The sequence below is a fragment of the Podarcis liolepis genome, assembly GCF_965112155.1.
Source record: "Podarcis liolepis genome assembly, chromosome: 8".
Taxonomy (NCBI): domain Eukaryota; kingdom Metazoa; phylum Chordata; class Lepidosauria; order Squamata; family Lacertidae; genus Podarcis; species Podarcis liolepis.
In genome coordinates, this window is record NC_139560.1 from 48,842,391 (window position 1) to 48,865,747 (window position 23,357).

At 38.8% G+C, this 23,357-nt stretch overlaps 1 protein-coding gene and 1 long non-coding RNA gene across 12 annotated transcripts in view; one reads left to right on the forward strand and one right to left on the reverse strand.

Annotated features, from left to right (window-relative positions):
- Nucleotides 1-23,357, reverse strand: part of LOC310714005 — a 206,989-nt gene that overhangs the window by 89,937 nt on the left and 93,695 nt on the right. The gene's annotated exons all lie outside the window — the stretch shown is intronic.
- The window catches only part of MTCL1 (microtubule crosslinking factor 1), a 101,764-nt gene that overhangs the window by 49,037 nt on the left and 29,370 nt on the right, over nucleotides 1-23,357 (forward strand). For 4 of the 11 annotated variants that reach the window (XM_083518468.1, XM_083518460.1, XM_083518467.1 and 1 more), the window contains exons 4-7: nucleotides 5,861-5,920; nucleotides 7,996-8,073; nucleotides 11,547-12,872; nucleotides 13,815-13,970. In XM_083518468.1, the coding sequence (XP_083374594.1) occupies nucleotides 5,861-5,920; nucleotides 7,996-8,073; nucleotides 11,547-12,872; nucleotides 13,815-13,970 (1,620 nt within the window). The remainder of the gene's footprint in view (nucleotides 1-5,860; nucleotides 5,921-7,995; nucleotides 8,074-11,546; nucleotides 12,873-13,814; nucleotides 13,971-23,357) is intronic. The other 7 variants (XM_083518462.1, XM_083518466.1, XM_083518461.1 and 4 more) reach the window with 3 other exon arrangements.

Below are 23,357 nucleotides of genomic sequence, written 5' to 3' on the forward strand. Positions count from 1 at the left end.
ATTTGTTGGTATTATTATTTTATTTTCTATTACGCTTTCAATTAAATTAATACATAGGAACAGTTTTATATCTGCTTTACAGAATATTTCTATAACTCAACACATTTCTTTACATTGTTGTTCCATTTTAGTAAAAGAAAATGGACTATGGGATGCACCTCAGATAACACCCAATAGATCTTACATTATTAGGTTGATCAATATTCTTTTTTGTTTCAGTAAGATTTACTCAGAGTAAACCCACTGATATGAATGAACATTACTAAGTTAAGTTCATTAATTTCAATAAGTCTACTCTGAGTAAAACATAATTGAAGACTGCCCACCAGTATTCAAAACCCCTTTTCTGAGATTTATTAATAATGCCATTGTAAGAAAGTTGTGACTGTTTATATTCTGATCATTTGTATTGTGAGATTTGGGCAGAATGAGGAATAGGAGAGAGAGAGAATGGGAAAGACAGCAGAAGCACTATTGCAGTAAACAGTGCTTTACAACTGTAAGCAGATAGATGGGCAAGAGTAGATTATAAAGGTTATCTGGGGCATGTCCAGTGCAGAGGGGATTGTGTTGCTGCCTGTTTAATCTCTCAGCTCCTTAAAATTTTACCTAATACTTCATAGAAAGTAGAGGTCCTTTTGATCCTGGAGCTTGAACTCAGAAAGTCATATTGAATATCATATGAACAATTTGAAAATTACATCAAGAGTATCATTTTTTAAAGAAATGTTTTTCGAATCTACTAACTCTGAACTTGGAAGAGACTGCAAATTACATCATTAGAGGAATAGGCAAAGATTTTTGGCATAGCACATTAGCATCTAGAATATCCTATTACAAGAAACTTTTAGAGGGTACTACACCTAAAAGGATTTATGAAAGTGATGGTACAATATGCTCAGTTCTGAAATAAAAACAGCTGCCACTCTGAATTTCTTGGAGAAATATTAAATAAACAATACTGCCTGGTTTTTTCTGAATTTTATTTTTATAACAAATTTGCATAATTGTTTATAGTCCACATTACAGAATGAGGAGATCAAAATAAACAGTGGGTAAGTGCAAATAAATAGATCAGAGCAATTGGGAATACTAATAATTACAGCCTATTTTACAAGATTATTAAGAAGAGGGATGAAAAGTTGGATTTGCAAGGTCCTGTGCAGTATATACGGTAAATCACAATGCTAGCCATTGCTCCTTTCGCATTAATACATCCTGCGGTCAGACTGGTTGATGTGAACTTACTTTTCATATGTAAGGATTCTACATGTAGAAAGCCTTAACCATTATCAGTTTTTGCCTGGCACTTGTCTATTGTAAGCATGAGTATACAGGATCTGGATTTCAGGCTGCTTTGTTTTCCCCTGCAATGAGCTTTCTGTGGACAGACTATAAAGGATCTGTTGAAGGTCACCGGCTCCAACGATTGTCCTTTATGTAATGGTAGCTCTGCTGAGGGAGATATCAGAGTGGTGGGGGAGGAAAGGAAGTAGGCAACAGCAATGGCATTTGCATTAACTTGATAGTGCAACATACACCTCATCTTGGAATCAGGCAATTCTTTGAAAGCCACTTAAAGTTCCATAATAGCCCATGGGTTTTGATTTCCTCTTTTGATGTGTGAACTTGAAGCAAAGCCACTGAACAGGAAGAACTACAGCAAGTATGCCTGTAAAGTTGGAACTGAAAGAACAGACGCTCTATAGAGAATTCACATTTTTTGCATCTGCTTCATTTAAGAGAGGAGCAGCACTCAGTATGACACACTTCCCATTGCACATCAATATGAGATCATGATTTTAACCGAACTGGATGGAGGAGGAAGGAAAATACCATGTCCGTAATTTTGTTTCCTTCACACATTAAAGGGGTATAAAATGTGGTTTGCAATGTAATACAGGATATGTAATAAAACGGAATATACCTCATACCATTTGCCAAATTAACGTTTTCTGTGATGATTTGAAGAGAGTCAGATGTTACAGAAATTTCACTGAATGAAATAGAGAGGTATCCAGACTGGAGATGTTCACAGACTGACTGTGCACAGTGGACTGAATCTCCATTGAAGACTCAGTCTTCAGTGGGTGGTTGTTTTCCATCAGAGGAAGACTCCTTTGTCTTTCTAACTACCAGTGAGTTGAGGGAAGGAGGCCTACCCATTTGCTGGCTGGCATAGAGCCACTTCTTTGTTACCTAAATGGCCCAGGCCTCTCTGCTTCACCAGCCTGGGAGCTAACATAGGGAAGGAGCACCCCTCACACTTTTCCTTAGCTGGTACCAGTGGTGCAGCTGTGAATGTGCTTATGGCTGCACTACTCTACCAAGTGTTAACAATCCCTAAATTGGGGAAAATGACTGGCAGAATCCGAGACCAGGGAGAAGAGTCGGTGGAAGAAGATTGGAAGAAATTTAAAGACTATCTACAGAAATATTGTAAAATTAATGAATGTTAGAATGATGTTGGATAGAAATTAAGTGGTTTTCAGCTGTAATACTATAAGGGAATATGAAAAATGGATTATTAATAGGTAAAAATTTAACGTTACAATAGCTTAAGATTAAAGACTAGGATAAACAAAGAGGGTAAGGATTTGCTGAACCAACAAACTGAACTGGAATACAAAAAAGGGAGGCGTGAGGAGGTCCGGGAAATAAGCTAATGAAAAATAAGTAATGGAAAGAATGAGTTGTTTTTAACCATTTTTATTTTGTATTTTCTTACTTTTTTATTTTGTAATACTTTGAAAATCTTAATAAATATCTTATAAAAAACCACAATCCCTAAATTGGGATGCACTTGGTCCCTTTGTTACCATCACATTGTGTTGGCCTTGCTGCTAGCACATGACAATGGGCTCTGTGATAAATGAAAAATATGATGTGGCAGTCCATCTTTTTGATATGCATACGGTTGAAGTTTAACATTTTATTGTTAGATAAGGGAAAAGATTCTTATATATGAGGATTTAACTGTAGGAGGTTTTTAAATTAGGTACCAGGTGCTTGATCTGGAAACTCCCACGAAATTCCCACCACTTTTACTTAGCCCATGGAGATTTTGGCCACCCTCTGGACTTACGATGCAATTAGAACAAACGAGGTTATGAGGCTACTTTTTCAGTGTGGCTTAACAATCAATCCATCTTCCCGGGGATTCTTGGAAATTATAGCTCTCCAAGGGCAATAGGATTTGTCTAAAAAACTACAGTTCCCAGGATTCTTTGGGGGATTATACCACTGTTAAAGTGGCATAATAGTGTTTAAAATATATAATGCAGATGTAGCCCCATACTTCCTGTTATTACTGGGTATTGGGAACTAGATTTCAGAGAAGTCATGTTACTAAATTGGCTGCTAATAATATTTTCCTAAGGCCTAAATGAGAACGCTAGCATGTATGAAGATTGTATTTAGCATTAGCCAAAACTGTTGACTATAAATGTAGCCTAAGGTATTGATTATATATTTAGCAAAGTTATTAATTACGGTGTACTGTATTAAAGTCTAACAATGTGTAGAGCAATGTAATCATTTAAGAGCCTAGCTGCAGAGTAGTAAAATAAAATAGATGAAGGACTACAAAAAAAAATTGCTGTTAAAATAAGGCCTATAGCAGCTACTCTTCCCTTACCAGTGTGCTTAAAGGTCTTGGATGTGATTCTGGATTGTGCTTCATATTGCATTAAGCAGTTTATTTTCTGGGTAAAATATATTTGTGAGTCTTTTATGTATGGAAGCTGAGAAATAAGTAATGGTCATCCTAGTATAAATCCCATTTGCGACCTACTCTGAATTTTCTAGCACAATATTGCAAAACGTATTATGTTTCTAAACAGTATGGTGTTCAAAAAACACTTCTTCTCTTGGACAGGGTTTGCAACATACAGCAATAACAAATCACAGTAATCTTAAAAGCAGATTAACATTTTGAACATGCAAAGAATAAAAATAAATTGTAGAGTATTTTGAGCATATGCTGCTGTATATGAGTGAACTGTAAATAGCTATGATGGTCAGAACACAGGGGAAATGGGATTAATTGTAATCCCACAGCATTTGAGCAGCTAAAATCATCCAATAGCTGGGGGGGGGGATGTCAATTGATCATTTTAAAACTAATTCGAATATATTTTTGCTTTAGAAAAAGCAGACAGACAGGAAGAAAACTGCAACAATCTTATTTACAGCTAATGGCCAGACATTACAGATGTTTCTACTAATCTTTACATATTTGAGTAAGAATATATTTACAAAAACAGGCCTATTTGCAGTGCAATCTTATGCCCACCTACTCAAAAGTAATTCCCATTAAGTTCAATGAAATTTATTCCCAGGTAATTGGGAATGCAGCCATAGTTCAATATATTGACCTGGTGTGAACAACATGGTAAGCCAATTTATGGCTTTCTGGCACTGCAAAAATGTGCAGGCTCCTGGAGACGATCTCACAAACACTTCGTTCCTCCCTGGTCCTTTTTGTTGCCATGCTCCACTGAGCAAAGGTTTAGTTTAGCTTACCATCCATATGTGGACTCCTTGTTAAGCTGTCTTCTCACTAACCATGAGTTTGGCTTCTCGTGTTGTGTGAACCAAGCAAATGTCACAATTCCTGAATTCTTTAGTGGACCTGTATGATGCTTTTATTTACATACACAAACAAGCACACACTATGTTTAGGGTTATTGCAAAATCCGTGCAACATATCAGTTAGACTTATTCAGAAGCATGTGGGCTTCTGTCCGTCACCTCCCCTCTCAACTCAAATCATGCTTATTATTACCACATTCACAATACTTATTTAAGCAAAAACACAGTGTTATATCCAATTAATTCCTACACATAGATGATCCATTGAAATTAATGGAACTTATTTAATCATATTTATTAATTTAATTTGATGCTACTCTGAGAAGCGTTGGCTACGGGTCTTAAATTACAACAGAGGTCACCAATCGTTTTGGACCAGAGGGCAAAATTTTGAATTTTGAGAAAGTGCTGTGGGCACAAGTGAACAAAATAGCTACCATTGGAGGCAGAGCTGTTGTATTCTGCTCATTATGAGTTTGAATTGAAAGCATAACATAAAATTAGAGTCATAGTCATTCTTGTTTCCCTATCCCGTGGGACAATGCTTGCCATGCGACATTAGCTACCTCAATCTGGTCCTGACTGGGGAGCTCAAACAATTGATTTCTCCTACATGCACACCTATAACAACAGGGAGCATTATCCAGTAACAGGAAAAATATTCAAAATGGCTACACCACACTCACTTTTTTGCATACAAGATACAGAGCACAGACACACATGCATCTCTCCCTCTCTTTCATAGACCACACATTCATACATTCCCCCCTTAAACACAACACATGTCCATCTCTCCCTCTCATATATATGGGTGTCTGCAATAAAAAAAATTGTGTGTGTGTGTGTGTGAGAGAGAGAGAGAGAGAGAGAGAGAGAGAAATGTTGAAAGGTTGTAGCAGACTAGCAGGGAAAGCTCCTGCTAGTGCAACTGTTTAGCTGAATCCGACACCAACTTTTTTCAAAAAATGAAAGCTGAGTATCTGGGGGTTGGGGTTTACTCCAGGGGCAGCACAGAAGGCTTCACAGGTGCCATGGTGCCCGCATGTGCTGGGTTGGCAATCCCTGGTACAATGTTTAAACTCCTTGTTAATGTCAAAGGCTTGTGAGGGAGAAAGAGAGAGAAAAAGCTTTTCAGGTTTCAGGGGTTGAAATAAAATGTCATGACTGTACTAGAGAACTTAATGCTGATCCACTGCATTGATTCACTTTGATGACCTCTCCCTAAAACTTTGTGTTATTAATTAGGTCTCAATTGTGTGTTTCTTAGAGCTCCCTGAAGAGAAGAGGCAGCAGGGATATTCACAAAGAAAAGAAGGCATTTGCTCAGGTACCTGTTTCCAACCAAGTATATGTTTTATAAAGTCCACATGAAGATTGACCGAGCAAATTGATGCTGTTCCTCTGTGTGCCCAGGCGCAGTGAGCCTGCTACCCCTAAAGCGTGGAGGATGAGAAGCAGAATACAACGATCTGGCATCAAACAAGCCACAACTTTTATTGATTACAGGTGTACGTAGGCTTAGGCTTTGGCACTGAGTACACTGAATCATCCAATACATCTGCTGGCTGGTTACAATTTGGGGTTGATACTGAGTTAGGATTGACTTATGTCATACATCAAATAGGAACAATCCCTCAGGATTGCCACCCTAGGAAGTGCTATGGCCCTCAGCCCCCATCCGGGCATTTGGACAGAAAGACCTCCCTAGGATCCATTCAGTGTGACACCCTGTTAGCTTAGAGTAGGGAGAGGCTAAGACTTCTGACTCCCCCCTCCCCCCGCTTGATTAAGGATCCCCCACAATGCTTTATCTGCCAAAAGGTGTGACGGTTGCTATGAGGTAATCAAAAAACCCAGACAGGTCCAGTTTGCCTGGAGGAAAAATCCCTCACCTTGCATAGCAAAGTGTTCCCGCGGACCCACCTGAAACTCTGCCGAAAAAGGGAGAGAGGGTGGGAGATCATTATTCAATTGAGCTGCGCGCAGAAAAAGAGACAAACCTATTTTATGTCCAAGGAATGGACCTGAGTGAAGACCCCCCCCCCCCCCGCCAGGGAGACCCCAGTTGGGTCTGCCCCCCTCCCAAGGACATGGCCAGATTCACAGGTAGGCTAAATTTAAATCCCACGATTAGTGGGAAAGGATGAGAGTTCTCCTGCCAGTTGTTAAGGAGCCAGAGAAGAGGTGTCATGCCATGCTACAACTGACACCTCACAGGGGAAAGGTAAGCAGGATTTACAATTTTTTGAAATGCTAAAGTTGTCAGAACCTCCTTAAAATCAACTTACAATTCAGAATTGCTTGTAGTTTTTATATAATACACACCTTTGATTCCCACCCCCACTTCTATCATCTCTATAGACAAAAGCTGAAACTTTTCTTATGGAAAATAAAGCACCTTGTCTCAAAGTATTTGGAGCAAAGAGAGCTCAGGGACATTCACTAAATTTATCCTTGGTGCCAAGGTTTTTGTGCTAATGAGCATCTTGGCACTTCACACATTGAAACAACACATAGTGTGTTATTCTCTCAGAGTTTGAGGCATTGTTTTTTCATGAGAGCTGAGCAGCATGTGATAGCAAGATACCCGTTTCTTTCCACCGGATTAAAATAGAAAAGTTAAAGCCATCCACTTGCCTCGCTTGCATTCAATTTTTATTAAATTCCTAAAGTGTGGATTTCCTCAGTACTCTTGGTTTAGAATTCTACTCCTATCCTGTAAAGAAACCCCACCCCCCAGTTTTTATACAATTAGTTGTTATATAGATTGGGCACATGCATTAGATTTCCAATCAGTGGTTGTGTTTCAGCTATCAAATCTCAAATTAATACTCCTCTGTATGCACAAGTTTCATGCACCTGTATGATTAATCTGACTGTTGCCAATGGAAGCTGAAGACAATGACAGGCAGATAAAGATGCTGTGAGTCTCCATGTTACCGCTCACTGCAGACTGTATCTGGACTATATTTTCCACCTACATTTGCCCTTTTCCAAATACAATAAAGTTACTTTCAAACAACTGAGAGCCAGCCATACAACAGAGCTGTTAAGCAAACAGAGGCCAGAAAACCAATTTAATATTCCTAGATGAATAAAGATGTCTCAACTTGGAGCCTCAAAGCTTGTGGTGTCAATGAAGTTTTCTTTCCTCCTTGAAAGATTGACAACGTGTTCCCCATTATATGATCAGCTGAGGGAAAGTGGCATTTCTGTTCCTTCTATAAATACATATACTTGTCTGGATCTTAGTTCCTAAGTATTTGTTGTCACTTACATTAAGGTACTCAAATTTTTTGAATCAAATATTAGGTTTAAAAAATCCAATGATGTGAAAACAAAGAGAGTGTTAGCTATACTTCTCTGCATTTAGTTTTATTGAAAAAAAAAGTTTCTGTTCAGCAGAGCTGCAGAATGGAGCTTCTTGGAAAGTGCCAGGCAGCAGTCAGGACACAAAGAAAACTGTTTCTTCAGCGCAAGGTAGGATTGTTGGCACCTGCCCAATTTCCTGGGCACCAGCTATGCTGCCATCTCATCCAGCTTACAGCCCAGTAAGTGCATAGCCATATTCTGCCTGGCAAAGACCATTGAGGAGGTGACAGGAGTTGGAAGATTTGATTTTCATCCCTTTCTCTTCAGGTCTACCTACTGGTCAAAGATACAGATATATATATATATATATACTTGCTTTCGTAGATTTTCACGGGTACAGGAATGCAGGTTTTGGTGTCTTCGGGTGTCTTCCCGTGTAAGAGTTGGGGTGTCTAGGCGACGTTTCGACGAGGTCTCACTCGTCATCTTCAGGCTGGTGCTTTCGGCTTCTTGTTACTGGAACAGAGCAGGATCTCAGAGATCCTGCTCTGTTCCAGTAACAAGAAGCCGAAAGCACCAGCCTGAAGATGACGAGTGAGACCTCGTCGAAACGTCGCCTAGACACCCCAACTCTTACACGGGAAGACACCCGAAGACACCAAAACCTGCATATATATATACTTATATACATTTTGCAGTATGAGCAAGCCCTCAATTTCATCACAGCTTCTGCGCTGCAATCCTAATTTGTTCATGTTCCTCTTTCTGCCCCCCCCTTCATTTTTGCATCTGGTGTTTATTGCAAGCTCTTCGGCAGCTAATGTATCTGTATGTAGAACTCTCTTCAAAATGCAGAGTACACATTGTGTAAAATTAGCTGACATGCCTATACCCTGTATGTGCCCAGATTCTGTGAAGAAGACCTCATCAACATACAGAGGTTGGATGAGGAGGTGGTAATGGGCATGTTATGACCTTCTCGTGGATGCACTGACTGAATTTTGCATGAACAGTTCTAGAGTTGGGGCCAATATAAGGGGCAAAACAATGCAAACACACCTTATGCCTGGGGGATGGGGTTGGATTAGGTAGATGCCCCCCCCACCAGCTCAACCAGCCTGCCACTGTTCATCCTTCTGCAGACCAAATGGAGCTGGGTGAGCAGTATTCCTTCTGGTGGTATTCCCACCAGCAGGGGCCAATGAAACTCCAAAGCAGGGCATTCTGATGGCAAGGAAGGGATGGTGTTGATCACAGATAAGACAATAGAACAGCTTTTCCTAGTTTATGGCACTTATAGCTAGATGGGGGGTGATGGGAGTTGTAGTTCAAAACATCTGTAGGTCATCAAGTTGGAGAAGGCTGCTGTAGATGATTTCTAAGAGAAACTGAGTCCCACAACCAGTGGAAGTTCATATCTGATAAACGAGACTGTCTAATAGATCAGAGCAGCTAATCTGTCACTTTAAGATTGGTTCACATTACAGATTTATCTGGTAACAAATGAGCTAACTTCAATTTCTAATGTAGCCAATGCATGGAACTTTTATTTGCATATTCTGTGCTATAATCCTGTTATTTTCCTGCTGCTTAGCATTTAAGAGTTCTGCCTTGCTACCAGAGATGGTCCTTAATTAGCATGCCGTTTGGTAATGAGCATATGCTTACTTAATATTTCTTTATATATTTCTAACAATATTTAAGGCTCTGTGCATGAAAAAAAAGAAAGTGGAAAATGCTAAATTAACCTTACCCAGATTTAACATAAGATGTCAACAAACATTCCTAATCATTCTAATTGAAATAAGATATATGTTGTCGAACATTTTGATTTTGTTAACTGATGTCGCCATATGTTTTTCTCTGCACACATGATTACATAACACACACACACTTACTTACATCTATCATAATTGGTTACTTTTGCACTAATTGGGATATACCATTTGAGAAGTTTTAGTTAAGGAAGTTAACCTCAGACTTCAATTCTGTACACACTTACCCAGAAGTCAGTCTCACTGAACTTAATGAGGCTTACCTTTTAATAGACATGTATGTGTAGGTTTATACTATTAAGGTACAATAATTTTTAACATGGATAGGGAGTCTAAGTCTAAGTTCTTTGGAGATCACTTGTGGCTGAGTAAGATTGTCTTCCATGAATACGGTCTCAGCAGTGTGTCTGTAAGTGACTATGGAGGCCAATTCTGGATCCTCATGTCCTTCCACTGTTGGGACATAGGTTTCTGGGCAGGAGTTGATCACTATGAGTCTAAGTCAGTGTTTCCCAACCGGTGTGCCGCGGCACACTACTGTGCCGTGAGACACCGGCTGGTGTGCCGTGGGAGGGAGGCGGGCGAGTCGGGCGGCGAGAGGCGGCGGCGGCGAGGATCCGCGTCGAGCCGGGGGCGGCTCCGCGGTGGTGGTGCCGAGCGGCGGGGCAGCTCGCGCAAAAGGGAGGAGCGCGAGACAGCGGAGGAGGAGGAGGCCGGCATGTCCGGGCAGCAGCAGCAACAGCAGCAGCAGCAACTCCCGGCGACGGCTCCTCCTCCGCCCGCTATCGCCGCCGCCGCCTCAGCTGCCCTCGCTCTGCTGCCTCCTCCCACCCCGGCAAGGGGAAGGGAAAAAACGTTCACTTTTGTGCGTCCCCCCCCCCCGCGTGACGCTGCGCGCTGACGTCACGGGGCGGGGCTTTAATGGTGGTGTGCCGCGAGATTTTTTTCCGGTAAGCAGGTGTGCCGTTGCCCAAAAACGTTTGGGAAACACTGGTCTAAGTACCTTTCATATGTCTGCCTTAAATTACTATATCCTTGTAGAAATCTGGAACTCCCTCTGCCAATACACTCTTTAATGGAGCAGACATCACTAGGAGATGCATGGGATGTGACATCTCTCATTTTATTTTATTAGTTTTGATCAAACAGAAGCTGCAATCTTACATGTCACTGCAGACCTTCTAAAGCAGGTGTGGGGAACCTCTGGCATGTGGGACATACTGGGATTTGCTATAAGATACTTTATACTGGATTTTGTAGCAGCTGATTTTCAGTTATAAGTGGCAATAATACTGGACTCCTATAAAATCAACAAAACTTCTATACTTATTAAGTATCACACAGTGCTACAATGATTTATTGTACCATTTCCTACACTGGAAAACAGCCATGTACACTTCAGTGTGTGTGACGGATTAAAGCCTCACATAGTGAGGGTTATGCAGCTCACAGAAAAAGTGTGTGCAGAATTACACTGTTGCTTGCAAACTTTGGGCCTTCTTTTGGGTGGCATGCATAATTTTTCATGGAAGAGCTTCTAAACTTAGAAACTAATAATTTATTCATTTTTCAGTAGCTGAAAACGTGCAGTCTCTGAAACATTTGTATTTGTAGCTGTTATTTTTCTGAGAATCTATAAGGTGGCAATTTTTCCACACTTAACCAGCTATGTATTCATTGAATGTGTGTGTGTGTGTGTGTGTGTGTGTGAGAGAGAGAGAGAGAGAGAGAGAGAGAGAGAGAGAGAGAGATGTTGAGCTACAACTCATCTTCCCTACACCTGCTTTATGGAGTTACAGCCATTGTGTTTGTATTTTAAACAATTTCCTCTTTCTCTCTTCATTTTGGGGATATTTTTATTGGCAGGAAGACAGCGCTGATTTAAAGTGCCAGCTTCAGTTTGCCAAAGAAGAAACAGCATTGATGCGTAAGAAGATGGCCAAACTAGGCAGGGAGAAAGATGAACTGGAACAAGAACTTCAAAAGTACAAGTCTATCTACGGAGATGTGGAAAGTCCACTCCCTATTGGGGAAGCTGGAGGACCACCCAGCACAAGAGAAGCTGAACTGAAGCTTCGTCTGAAACTAGTAGAAGAGGAAGCTAACATTCTGGGGAGAAAATTAGTGGAGCTGGAGGTAGAAAACAGAGGTATTAAGGCTGAGATGGAGGATATGAGATGCCAGTATGAGAGAGCATGTTTAAGCCAGGACCATGTTTCAAGCATTCCTACCTCACCTTATGGTGACTCTCTGGAGTCAGCAGCAGAGCTTCGCCGTCATTTGCAGTTTGTAGAAGAAGAGGCAGAACTGCTGAGGAGATCGATCTCTGAAATTGAAGATCATAATAAGCAGTTAACAAATGAATTAAATAAATTCAAATTTGAGCCTGGACAAGAGTCTGGCTGGCTTGATGAAAATGCTTCCAAGTGCAGTGGATCCTTACAAGAAGAGTTAAAATCTGCTCGAATTCAAATCAATGAACTGAGTGGGAAAGTGATGAAACTCCAGTATGAGAATCGTGTATTGATATCCAATGTACAGCGCTATGATCTTGCCTCACATCTAGGCCTGAGGACTTCAAGCCCTAGGGACAGTGATGCTGAGAGTGATGCAGGGAAGAAAGAGTGTGACAACGAAGAGGGCCATCTACCTCAACCAAAGAGAGAGGGACCCATTGGGGGTGAAAGTGACTCAGAAGATGTATATGAAAAGACATCAGGTTTTGGGAGTGGGAAGCCATCAGAAGTTAGTGATCTTTGTTCCACTGAACTAACAAGGGCCAAAGAGGATACAGAGTCTTTGATCAGCATCAGGCGCGAGGCTGAAAGGCTTGAAAGAGCTGTTGACCGTCTCATCATTGACACGGATAGTTTAATATATGAATCAAAAGTGCACATAACCAGCAGTACTTCCTCTGAGCAAGGTCTGGAAAAAGATGAAGGAAAACCGGAGAGTAAGAATGAGCCGGAACTTTTGGATAATATTAATTCAAGAATGAAAAATTTCCAGAAAGAACTGCAAACTTTCCTAGAGAAGGTTGACAGTATTGGGGAAGGCCTCAAAGACCAAATGGAAGACCTTTCCCCTCTCCCTCACCTTACAGAATCCTCAAGTTTTCTCTCCACAATGACATCTTTATCCCGAGACTCACCCATTGGTAACCAGGGAAAGGAGCTAATTTCAGATTTTCAGGTAGGTGGACTTCTTGTTTGTCACCTCACTTTGTTTTAATTCTTTTCTGCTGCACTGGTGCTATTTTTACACATGGCTGCTTTGTTATGATTTTGAAGTATAAATGATAAAACTTTTTTTTAGGTTTTTATCTTCTACTTTGCTACAGAGGCTGTTCCTCATGGCAAAAAAAGCTAACAGAAGCTAAAGGCATCTGAATCTTTTCATTTTCTCCGTCCTTGATCTGCTATATTCATGGCCGTTTTGTTCTGATGTCAAACTTTTTAAAAAAGTTACTGAGAGGCACCATCACAAAACATTTTCTTTTCATACGCCATTAGCAGCTTTGCTAATGAATGTGTAAATTACCTTTTCCCCTCCTATTATTCTGATTCCTTAAATGAAATGTGTTCTCAAAAGGTCTTGCTAAACATAAAAATCCAAAATAAAATAAGATATTCTTGCAAAGCCTGCTTGCAGCTCTCTCACATAACCGAGGGGTGAGCAAAGAAGCACTGTAGCCAGCGAAGGACTGCCTTTCGTAACCCGTTTCCCCTGGGCTCATGTCTATACTGCCACAGCTGCCACACTGGATATGGCTTTTCTGCACAGCACAAGTAAGGATGGAAGAGCCTTGTATCCCCATATCCTCCATAACTTGTATGCTTGCTGTTGGTTTGACTCATGCATCCTCATTGCATGCGCCTCATAACCAGTGTGCATTCTTTCCCCTCTCTTTCTCTTTTTTGCTTTTCAGATATTTCAGCCCATTATTTTGCTCATCCTCATTTTAGTTCTGTTCTCTTCACTTTCTTATGCCACTGCATTTAAGTTGGTTTTTCTGTTCATGCTTTTCTTTGTCTTGTAGTTTTTTCAGTCGTCTACCTTACCCATTTTTGTTTCTTTTATTTCCTCCTGTCCTTTGTTTTTTTGTGTTATCAACCCCACCCATGCACCTAACAGTCCAAACTGAGGGATCAGATGGAGTGGCAGCGCAGCCAAGACCATGGAGACGAGAGAGAGAGTCATCATCAACGAGGCACCACCGAACCACACTGCAGAGCTGATGGAGAATTTAAACTCTACAGGCCAGGAAACAAGGGTTGTTTCAGTCTAGAGGTTAGCACAGCCTATTAAAAAGCTCTTGCTGCCCTCAAAGGGACCAATAAGTATTTGTCACAGAAGCTAAGGCAAAGTGGTGGGAAATAATTCATATGGGCTGTTATGACTTGAACTTGAGCTAAAACCAACCACAACAACCCACAATGTTCGCTTAAAACCTCTGCACTCTTAGACTTCTGTGAGCCTAATGGCCACCCCTGATAGACCTGTAACTGACCTGGAAAGAAACAGATAGCCAGAATGCCATGTGTGAAATGTGGGTGGTTGTTGTGTTGCTCACCTTGATGGCTTTGAAAAATCATTGGAATTTAAATTATATACCTCAACACTATATCAAGCAATAGTCACTACAAGGTTGCAATGTAGTATGTTCCTTGTATTTCTCACCAACAAAACTTTCAGAAAGCCCATGTAATTTTTTCCATGCTTGATAGCATATAAATAGTTGTGATTTTATGGACATGCTCCAAAATCCCCCACACAGAAGGGCTTCCTTTTTTTTTTCTTCTGTGAAGAACATCTCTCTAAACGTATAGAACTATTTCTTGTTGTATACATCAACCACTTTCATTCTCTAGAACAACAATCAGCTTGCATACATAAGCATCATAAGTATGATGACTTGTATATTTATCCATAGATGATACATTGTGAGCTGTCACTGCTAATGGTTGCAAAAGCTGTCCATCTGGCTGTGTTCTGGAACCAGCCAAATTTGAATTCTTAATCATGGGTATGTACAGATGTTGAGTGGTGATCTCTGTAGAATAGCAGTCACTACATTTTGTTTAGATGTATGACTTTCATCCTGGATTGAGTTGACAGGAAACTGTTCCCAGTCCTTACTGGCTGAAAAGCAGTGATGCCACTAACCCAATTCTCTTCACCTTCTTCCAAAAGCAGTTTTAAAGTGTTTTAAACCTTTTAAAGAGGGTATGAATGTATATTTGATTCCTTAAATTTACATGCAGCATTTTAAAATTACAAAAGGCTGATTGCATGGAGGAAGTAGCAAGATAAGACAATTAAATCAGCGTTTGATTCACAGTCCAGCAAGTCTGTCAGATGCATTGCCTAGATTGGCAGGTGGGGAGGAAGATTTGAAATGCAGAGGAGAGAACAGTGCAGCAAGCCTCAATTTGCATGTATGTTTGTGCACAACATGTATTAACTTTTGTTGTGGTTCAGCCAGGCACAGAATGAATAGGCATAATCAGAATTAGGGAAATGAAAGAGGGCAATGAGAAATAAGCAGAGTTTGGAAGCATGTTGGTATTACGCTAAATAGTTTGTTCTAATGGCCTGTGTTGAACAGACATATTATTTTACAGTCTGTTTAGGGCCCAGACTTGCCAGCTCTGTACCAGATTCCTTCTTTAATGGATGAGCAAACATGCAGATGGGCATAGAGACATTAGATATTATAAATAAATTTGGTCAGTGTATTAAAAAAATATTATCCCAGAGAATACGAATATGAAGTAAATGTTAGCCATTTATTTCAGACATTTATATGACACAATATTGCAAGATGACATAAGATTTTTTGTTACAGGGTAGTCCTTTACAGGTAATAAAACCTGTACTTTGATCCAGGGATCAAAAGTGTACAAAACACACCTGTTTGCCTGAGATAAGAGTTTTGGGGGGTTTTGCAATCAGTTCTATGTTTTGTCAAACTAAGGCCACGTCAACAACTGATCAAACTTTATACTGTACTATAATAAGCTGACATTAAATTTATATACAATGGCACAAAGTTTAGAGATCCCAGGAAGAGCATTAATTTGCCATTTTTTGCCATTATAAAACAGGGAAACCACGGTTATTTGCATGTGGTGAAATTATTTTTGAGTGTTGATTTTAGATTTTGTGTTAACATAGTTTGGTTCATAACTATGGGCAATAAGCTATGAGGGCATTAACACTTGACGAAGCCCATTGTTTATTCAGTCAGAAGGGAAAGCACTGGAGTTTTACTAGCCATATAAAGTGTTTTTAAAGCATGGAATGGTGATTATCATTTGTGACTGTGGGAAAAATAGCCCACTTGCATTTGACAAGAATAAAAGACGTGGATTAACAGAAGACTCTGAAAAAGAGTGGCTTCAAGATGTTAAAGTTTAACTAATCTGCATTAAGTGCTCCTTCAGAACTTTCCCTGAACGGTGGATCAGTTATTCCAGTCTGCATTTGTGACTATGAGAACAGACCCATGAATTTCTTTATTCTAAATTCATTAATCCTGCCTCTTCTCCTTCATTGGCAGGGATATAGAAGATATCCCAGTTCACAGTAATTTGCCAATCTGTTGATACAAAATATATTTTAACTGAGCAAAATTATATACATTGAAGATAGAAAATGGGAAGTAAACTGTTAAAGAATGATGTTGAAGATAGCACTATTTTGTTATCTTCCCCAAGTAGATGTGCCATTGATGCTCTCCCAGATCAAAATGGCAAAAGGGAACTTTTTAGCTGCTTTGCTCTGAATAAATGTCTTTGCATTGACCACTTAGGAAATCTGTAGATTTTTCATCTTGTTGGATAGGGCATATAAATAACGGATAGGGGAACGTGAACTTCAGTTTGGTTTAAACTTGCTTTTTGAGTATAATTAAATTATTGATTTGATGCTATTTTTTCTTGCTATTGATGATACATATTTCTTTTTGCAAATAAAATAAAAATAGATGGAAGATAAAAAAATTAAAAAGAAGCCCCCCCCCCCCAAAAAAATTTCTAGGTCTGTTTTCCCACTGCAGATTATTTTATACATAGTGTTGTGGTAGATTAATTGTTAGATGACAGACAATGTAAGCCTGTTGTCTTTAATTTGGAACCACCCTCTAGTCTTAAGTTACTTTAAATTGCTGCCATTATTTGTGCTGCACCAGTAGTTATTAGCATACAGTATTATTAGTAGGTAAACTCTTGGGTTAAGTATATGCTTTGAAAGAAACTTGTCTTTTAAAAAAAAAGTCTTAAGAGCAGACTTCTTATTTTCTTCATTAAAGCTAGTCATTCAACTAGTTCAGCACAGGGGAGGAGACAGACGCCTACTGAAACATTTCAACATTATTCACAGATAGAATAGAGCCCTGCTATTGTGCGAGAGAGAACTACATTTCTAAATCTTTAATATGAACAAACTATTGGCTCCGAGGAACTGTAAGCAGAAGGGAAATAGCTAGTAGCACTGAATACAAAACCTTGGGCAAGTGCTGGAGTAGGAGTTCTTCTTCTTTATTGAATTTATATACACTGTGCTGTATGATGTGGATTCTGTAATAGTTCTCATGTTTCTCCTTGCAGAAGATTACATTTGGGTTTCATTTACAACACTCTAGTGCAGGAGTAGGGTAACTACTCAGCTGGCAGGCCAGGTCCCAACTCCCCACCCCCAGAGGCCACTTTCACAGGTCAGTGAGTCTACCCACCTGTCAGTTACCTGATGTCAAAGGTCAAGTGTTTCCCTAGGAAACATGTTTCTTGCCCATGTGGCTTGATTTCAAGCTATATGGGCAAAGGAGGCATTTCTAGCAAGTGCTGATAAGCTAGTTGCCAATCACAGCAATCCCCACTTTGGCCAGGGAACTCCGTAGTCCTGTCAATTCCACCAGGGCTTTATGCCAGCTGATTGGCACTAATAGCAATCCTTGCTCCCAGACAACAATTGGGAGTGTACTTTAAGGTTCCAGATACCAAATATGAACACAGGAACCACTTTTGGATCCATAGCCAGTCATCCCACTTCATTAATTGTCCTTTCACTGCCTTGCTTTTTCCTCTCTCTTTGTGTCTTTTGAATTGTGAACCTGCTGTCTCAGAAAATACTTTAATTTGTGGGACAGAACTAAGTATTATTATAACATTGTTCATTAATGTGGAGCAAGCATGTTGCTTGTTCCACAAGCCCTAAGATGTTTGGCATTCCTAAACAAGCCCTCTGCCATTCTGCATGACAAATTACTTTTGAAACTGAAGGGAGTGTCACATAAACAGTTTTGTGAAATGGCAACAAGAAGAAAAATAGCACAGAAGAAAAGAACAGGGCTACTTGGTTCTGTTTGTGTGGCTTGGGATGGTATTTTCTCAAACAGAAATTTCCTCACACTGCACAGGAAGCAAATTGGGCAGGTTGTGGTTTTTAGCTTTAGAAAAAGGGACCAGAGAAGCCAGAGTTAAGCAGCCTTTTTACTCATGTCCATCTTTTGCTTAGATAGAGCCTGTCTCAGGTGGCTTTGGGATTCTAAAAATAAAAAATAAAACTGCAGAGAAGAATATCACAAATCTCCTCATGGCATGCAGTTTGAGCCTTAGTTTTCTAAAATAAGAAATGGAGTAAAAGTTTTGCTCTACTGTTGAGTGAGTACCTACAGATTTTGAACAGAAATCCTCCTGTTCAAAACTATAATACTTTAATTTAGTATCCTGTTTCTTCTTATGGTCTTGCCAATAAATATCTGATGGAATTGTGACCAAGGGGGATATCTTGCTTTTCATGGTTCCACCTTTCATCATTATACAAGTGCTTTCAATTTCTGTCTCTCAAGTGCAGCTTAGACAGGGCAAGGATAAATTTTGTTGAAGCTTAATGGTTGGCCTTCACACATTAGATTCAATTCAGCCCGGTGGGCTGAAACAGCATGTAGCATGTTGTGAACCAAGCATAAGAAAAGTATAGTGAAATGAGAAACTCCTTTCCCTTGCCCTACCTTAGTGGTAGCAAAGAAAAGCACAAATGCCTTTTATCTAAATAAGAAACAGTAAAGACATTTAGTCAAAATGGATGAATATATTGTTTTGTTATTTAATATGCTTGTATTGTAAGTAACAGTCTAGAACACAAGTATCTGTAAATCAGAGTTGTTGTTTTGTTAACTTTCATTTTGTATCTGCAGGGAATTCTCTGTATAAAAGATCACATTGGACTGAGTTGAAACCTAAAAATTTTGAATTTCCCTCTTTTATGGTTTCAACTTTCATAGAATGTATTATATGAATATATGTTTTATTTCCAATAGCATATTTCATTAGACATTCCATAGCCTTTTCATTGTTGCACAACCATCAGCTAATCTGTGTAGACATTCCCTTCTTGTGTTAGATTGTGTGTATGTATTTGCATGTTTTCACCAATTAAATGGTTGCATGTGGATCTTGTAAATTCACTTTCAAGATAAGCTTGAAACATTTATGCAATCATTAGTAAAAACCCTAACAGCAAGAACAAATACTTTACATATGTGCCAGAGTGTGCATGAAGCTGACAAAATAATAGTCTTGGAATGCCCATTATAAAACCATTTTTGATACTCAAACTCTAAACACATTCAGAAAATGGTGCATAATATTGTTCAACATCCCCGGCCATCATTTTGGCAAAAGCTTCAGGTATAGACTTGCTTGGCACCAAATTACCTTTTATCATATTATTATATTTCATAAAGTGGAATGTTCTAAATTAGAGTTAGAATCTGGACTTTATTTTTAACTAAATGAAATATAGTTTATGTATAATACTTGGATTTATGAAGTAATATTGAATGGTAAGATAAATTCGTATCAATTTTAGATGTAATTACTCTTAAGTATGTTCGGCCCTGTTTTCATATTGTGTTTTTTTATTTTAAAAGGATGTGTGAAAATTTAAACTCAGATATGTATTTTGTGCATTTCTGAAGATACTTTATCTTAAAATGCGCATTTTAATTCATTTTGATACTTTTTTTAAGGCTAAAACTATATCACGTTAATATAAAATAAGAGCATGGTATGCAGTACAATATCAGTGAAAGCATAATATGTTTACTTATTTGTGGGGAAATGATTGCTTGTTTATATTTGCAAACAGGGATTGGAACTGCTCATCTCTTTTTCTTTTGCCCAATACTTTCTTAGCTTTTCTTTTTAATTATTTGGTGCATGTTTGAAATTGAATCAATGAAATACAATTTTCAAAATAGTTGCACATGGGCTAAAAACGGATGCCATCCCCCCCAAACCCAAAATGGCAACACTCTTCATCATTATTTGAATGTACATTAATTTGTGAATCCAAGTGACCTTCCACCAGTTTCTTGTGTGTCTCTCTCTTGATTTTATGTATATCTCTTTTGATTTTCACTGTGCATCAAACTTACAAAATTCTATAGCTTTTGGAGAGTAAGAAACATACCAAAGTTTTCTTGTTATTCTGTAATCAGAAAGCATTGGGAAAAGACTTTTCAGCAGTGAAAACATGGAAACCAATCCCTCTTCCTAGTTAACTGCCCTAGTTAAAGGACTGTCTTAAGATTGTTATGGATTTAGGAGTGGGAGGACTTTTTTTTTTAGTAAGCAAGCTTTGAAATTGAACAACAAATGTAAAAATAAATATTTGTAAATTAATGTTGAGTTTTCTAAAATGAATCTATAGAGTTCAGTGCATTAGAACCTAATCTAGGAACTACAAATGCAACAGCATTCCCATTTGGCTGATTGGGACGAGAGTAGAAACCTCTTGCTGTGCTGATATGTTGTTAGGTGGATTGAGACAGTGGCGTAGCGTGGGTTGTCAGCACCCGGGGCAAGGCAGGTAATTTGCGCCCCCTAACCCATGGATTTGCGCCCCCTAACCCATGGATTTGCGCCCCCTAATCCTAACCCCCAGATATTGCACCCGGTGCGGCCGGCCCCCCTTGCACCCCCCACGCTACGCCACTGGATTGAGAGCAGGGAGTAGTGTAGTGTGGCCAGACTCAGGTCAGGTTTTTCCTATTTTCTTATCCCCCTACTCCCTGCCCATATCTTCCCAATAATGGATTGGTGCTGTGGATGTGGTAGGAGATGTAAAAATATTGATTCCAGTAAAAGTAACAGCCATTTCCCTGGATTGGGATGCCTGTGAGTTGTGTTGTTCTGCATTTGCATTATGTTCAACAGTGCTGTGGTAAACTCTGCTATCCAATAGTCTGCATTGTATGAGTTTATTTTTCTGGGGCTGTGACTCTCCCCACCCCCCCTTTTCCCTCTGATGTAACCAGGTCATAATGATGAATGTCGCCTCACCTGCATCAAATATATAATTAGTCAAAAGAAAGAAAGGGAATAATAGAGTTATAAGAATGTATCGTTGCTTCAGCAATTCAGCTTTCATGACAAACCAGGAAACATACCTTATATTTGTGTGAAATTCCTCGGATCCCTTAGAAGACTCTGTCCTCTGATGGTTAGAGGGTCAATCACTCAGCTGTTATGTTAAGTCTGGAGTCAAGTGGCTTAGAAAGTCTTCACCTGCCAGTGAAAGGACAACAAGGAGAGGGAGCAAGTCTAAATTATCCAGGAAGGGAGCTCCAAAGTCTGAGAGCAGCCACTCAGAAGGCCCTCTCCCATTTATGTGAATACATCCACACAATACAATATGGGGTGAGATATACTAACCTTAGTATCCACCCAGGCCAGAACACAGATAATTAAAATGTAAACATATATTTAACTGGGAAACATAATATCTGGAACAAGTAATATTAATAGTGCTAATAGCCTAAACTAACATACCGTTACAGTTATCCTAGGTCTCTATACTTTCATTTTTCTTTTTTTTCTTTTCTTTTTTTAATGCAGAATCATAACAAAAATTACAAACATTGAATCCAAAATAATACTATACAAACAAAAAAGAACAGAATATACAAAAAAGCAGAAAAAAGCAAAAAAAAGCAAATGAAACAAAACTAAACTAAACAAAAACGAAAAAGCACACATCTACAGAAAAAAACCATATCATTACGTACATATACACATATTGACTTCCTTCCTTTGTTCTAAGACCTCAAAAAATTTACTCTTACTATATTGTTGTGTCTGGTTAGATTACATCCATCTTTGTACTTTTTTTTCTTTACACCATTTTTTTTCTTTAACCCTGTAAAGCATCATTCATTACATACCAACATACTTACTCCAGAACAATGTTTTTTCATATACTCTTTAGCACAACCCCATTCTTTTAATAAGTTCTGGTCCAATTGTCCCCTTATGAATGCTGTGAGTCTTGCCAGATTTATGTATTCACAAAATTTAATTTGCCAATCTTTCACTGATGGAATTTTTCTCCCTTTCCAGTTTTTTGCTATAAGCATCCTGGCAGCTGTTGTTGCATAAAGGAATACTTTCCTTTGATTGTTGGGGATATCATTTGTAATTAAACCTAACAGGAATGCCTCCGGTTTTTTACTGAAAGATATTTTAAACATCTTTTTGAGTTCTTCATAAATTTCGTTCTAGAATTGTTCGATAGGTCGGCATTCCCACCACATGTGAAACATTGTTCCTATTTCTTTTTTACATCACCAACATGTATTCGATTTTAATTTGTAAATTTTAGCCAGTTTTACCGGAGTTAAGTACCATTGGTACACCATTTTCATAAAATTTTCTCTTATTGTATAACATGCCGTGAATTTAATATCATATTTCCATAATTTCTCCCATTGGTCCAGCAGAATTACATATCCTATATCACATGCCCATTTGATCATAACTTCTTCATCCTTTAATTCCCATTCTAATAATAAATTATACATTTTGGATATATTCTTTTTTGAGTTTTGTAATAATACTTTTTGTAATTTTGATTCTTCTTTTTCAAATCCTATTACTTTATCCTGATTTGTGCAATTTGGTGATATTGTAACCATGTAGTACAGTATTGGGTCACATCTTCATATGGTCTCAGTTTTAATTGGCCCTGTTCTTCCTTTAGGAGCTGCTGGTATGTCGCCATTCTTCCTATAGTATTTTTCTTTTTTAAAAGAATTATACTTTCATTTTTATTGCCATCTCATTCCCTCTCCTCTCTGTCCCTACAGAACTATCCCAACTCTTCATCTGTCATACTCAGCCATCATTTCCCACCTCACACCTACTGTGACTCACACTCTCTTCCAGTCCAACTTTCTCTAAATGAAACTCCACCCATGGAAGTATAGATTCTGTTCATGTTGTGTATACAATACACTGTAAACACCACAAATATTAGACTCACTGATGCCGAGACTTGCCAGTAGAAATATTGTTTCCTCCAGTTATTGTTGCTAATAAATAATAATGTGTTATATCTTTATTTAGAAGATTTTAAAATCTTCTAAATTTTTTATAGTGAAACTGCCTTTCACTACAAAGTTATAGGGCAGGTTACTACAACAGAAAATGCAATTATAAAACAAATAAAATCATTACAATTATAAAATACGCAAAAACCATTCCAAATGAGCAGAACAATATAAATTCAGCAAAATACTTTAATTAATTAATTAACTAATTAACTAGCTCTTCATTGTTTATTTATTAGACTGGGAGACTGGTATGCATGTTTCCCCTTCTGCTTAAAGGGCGC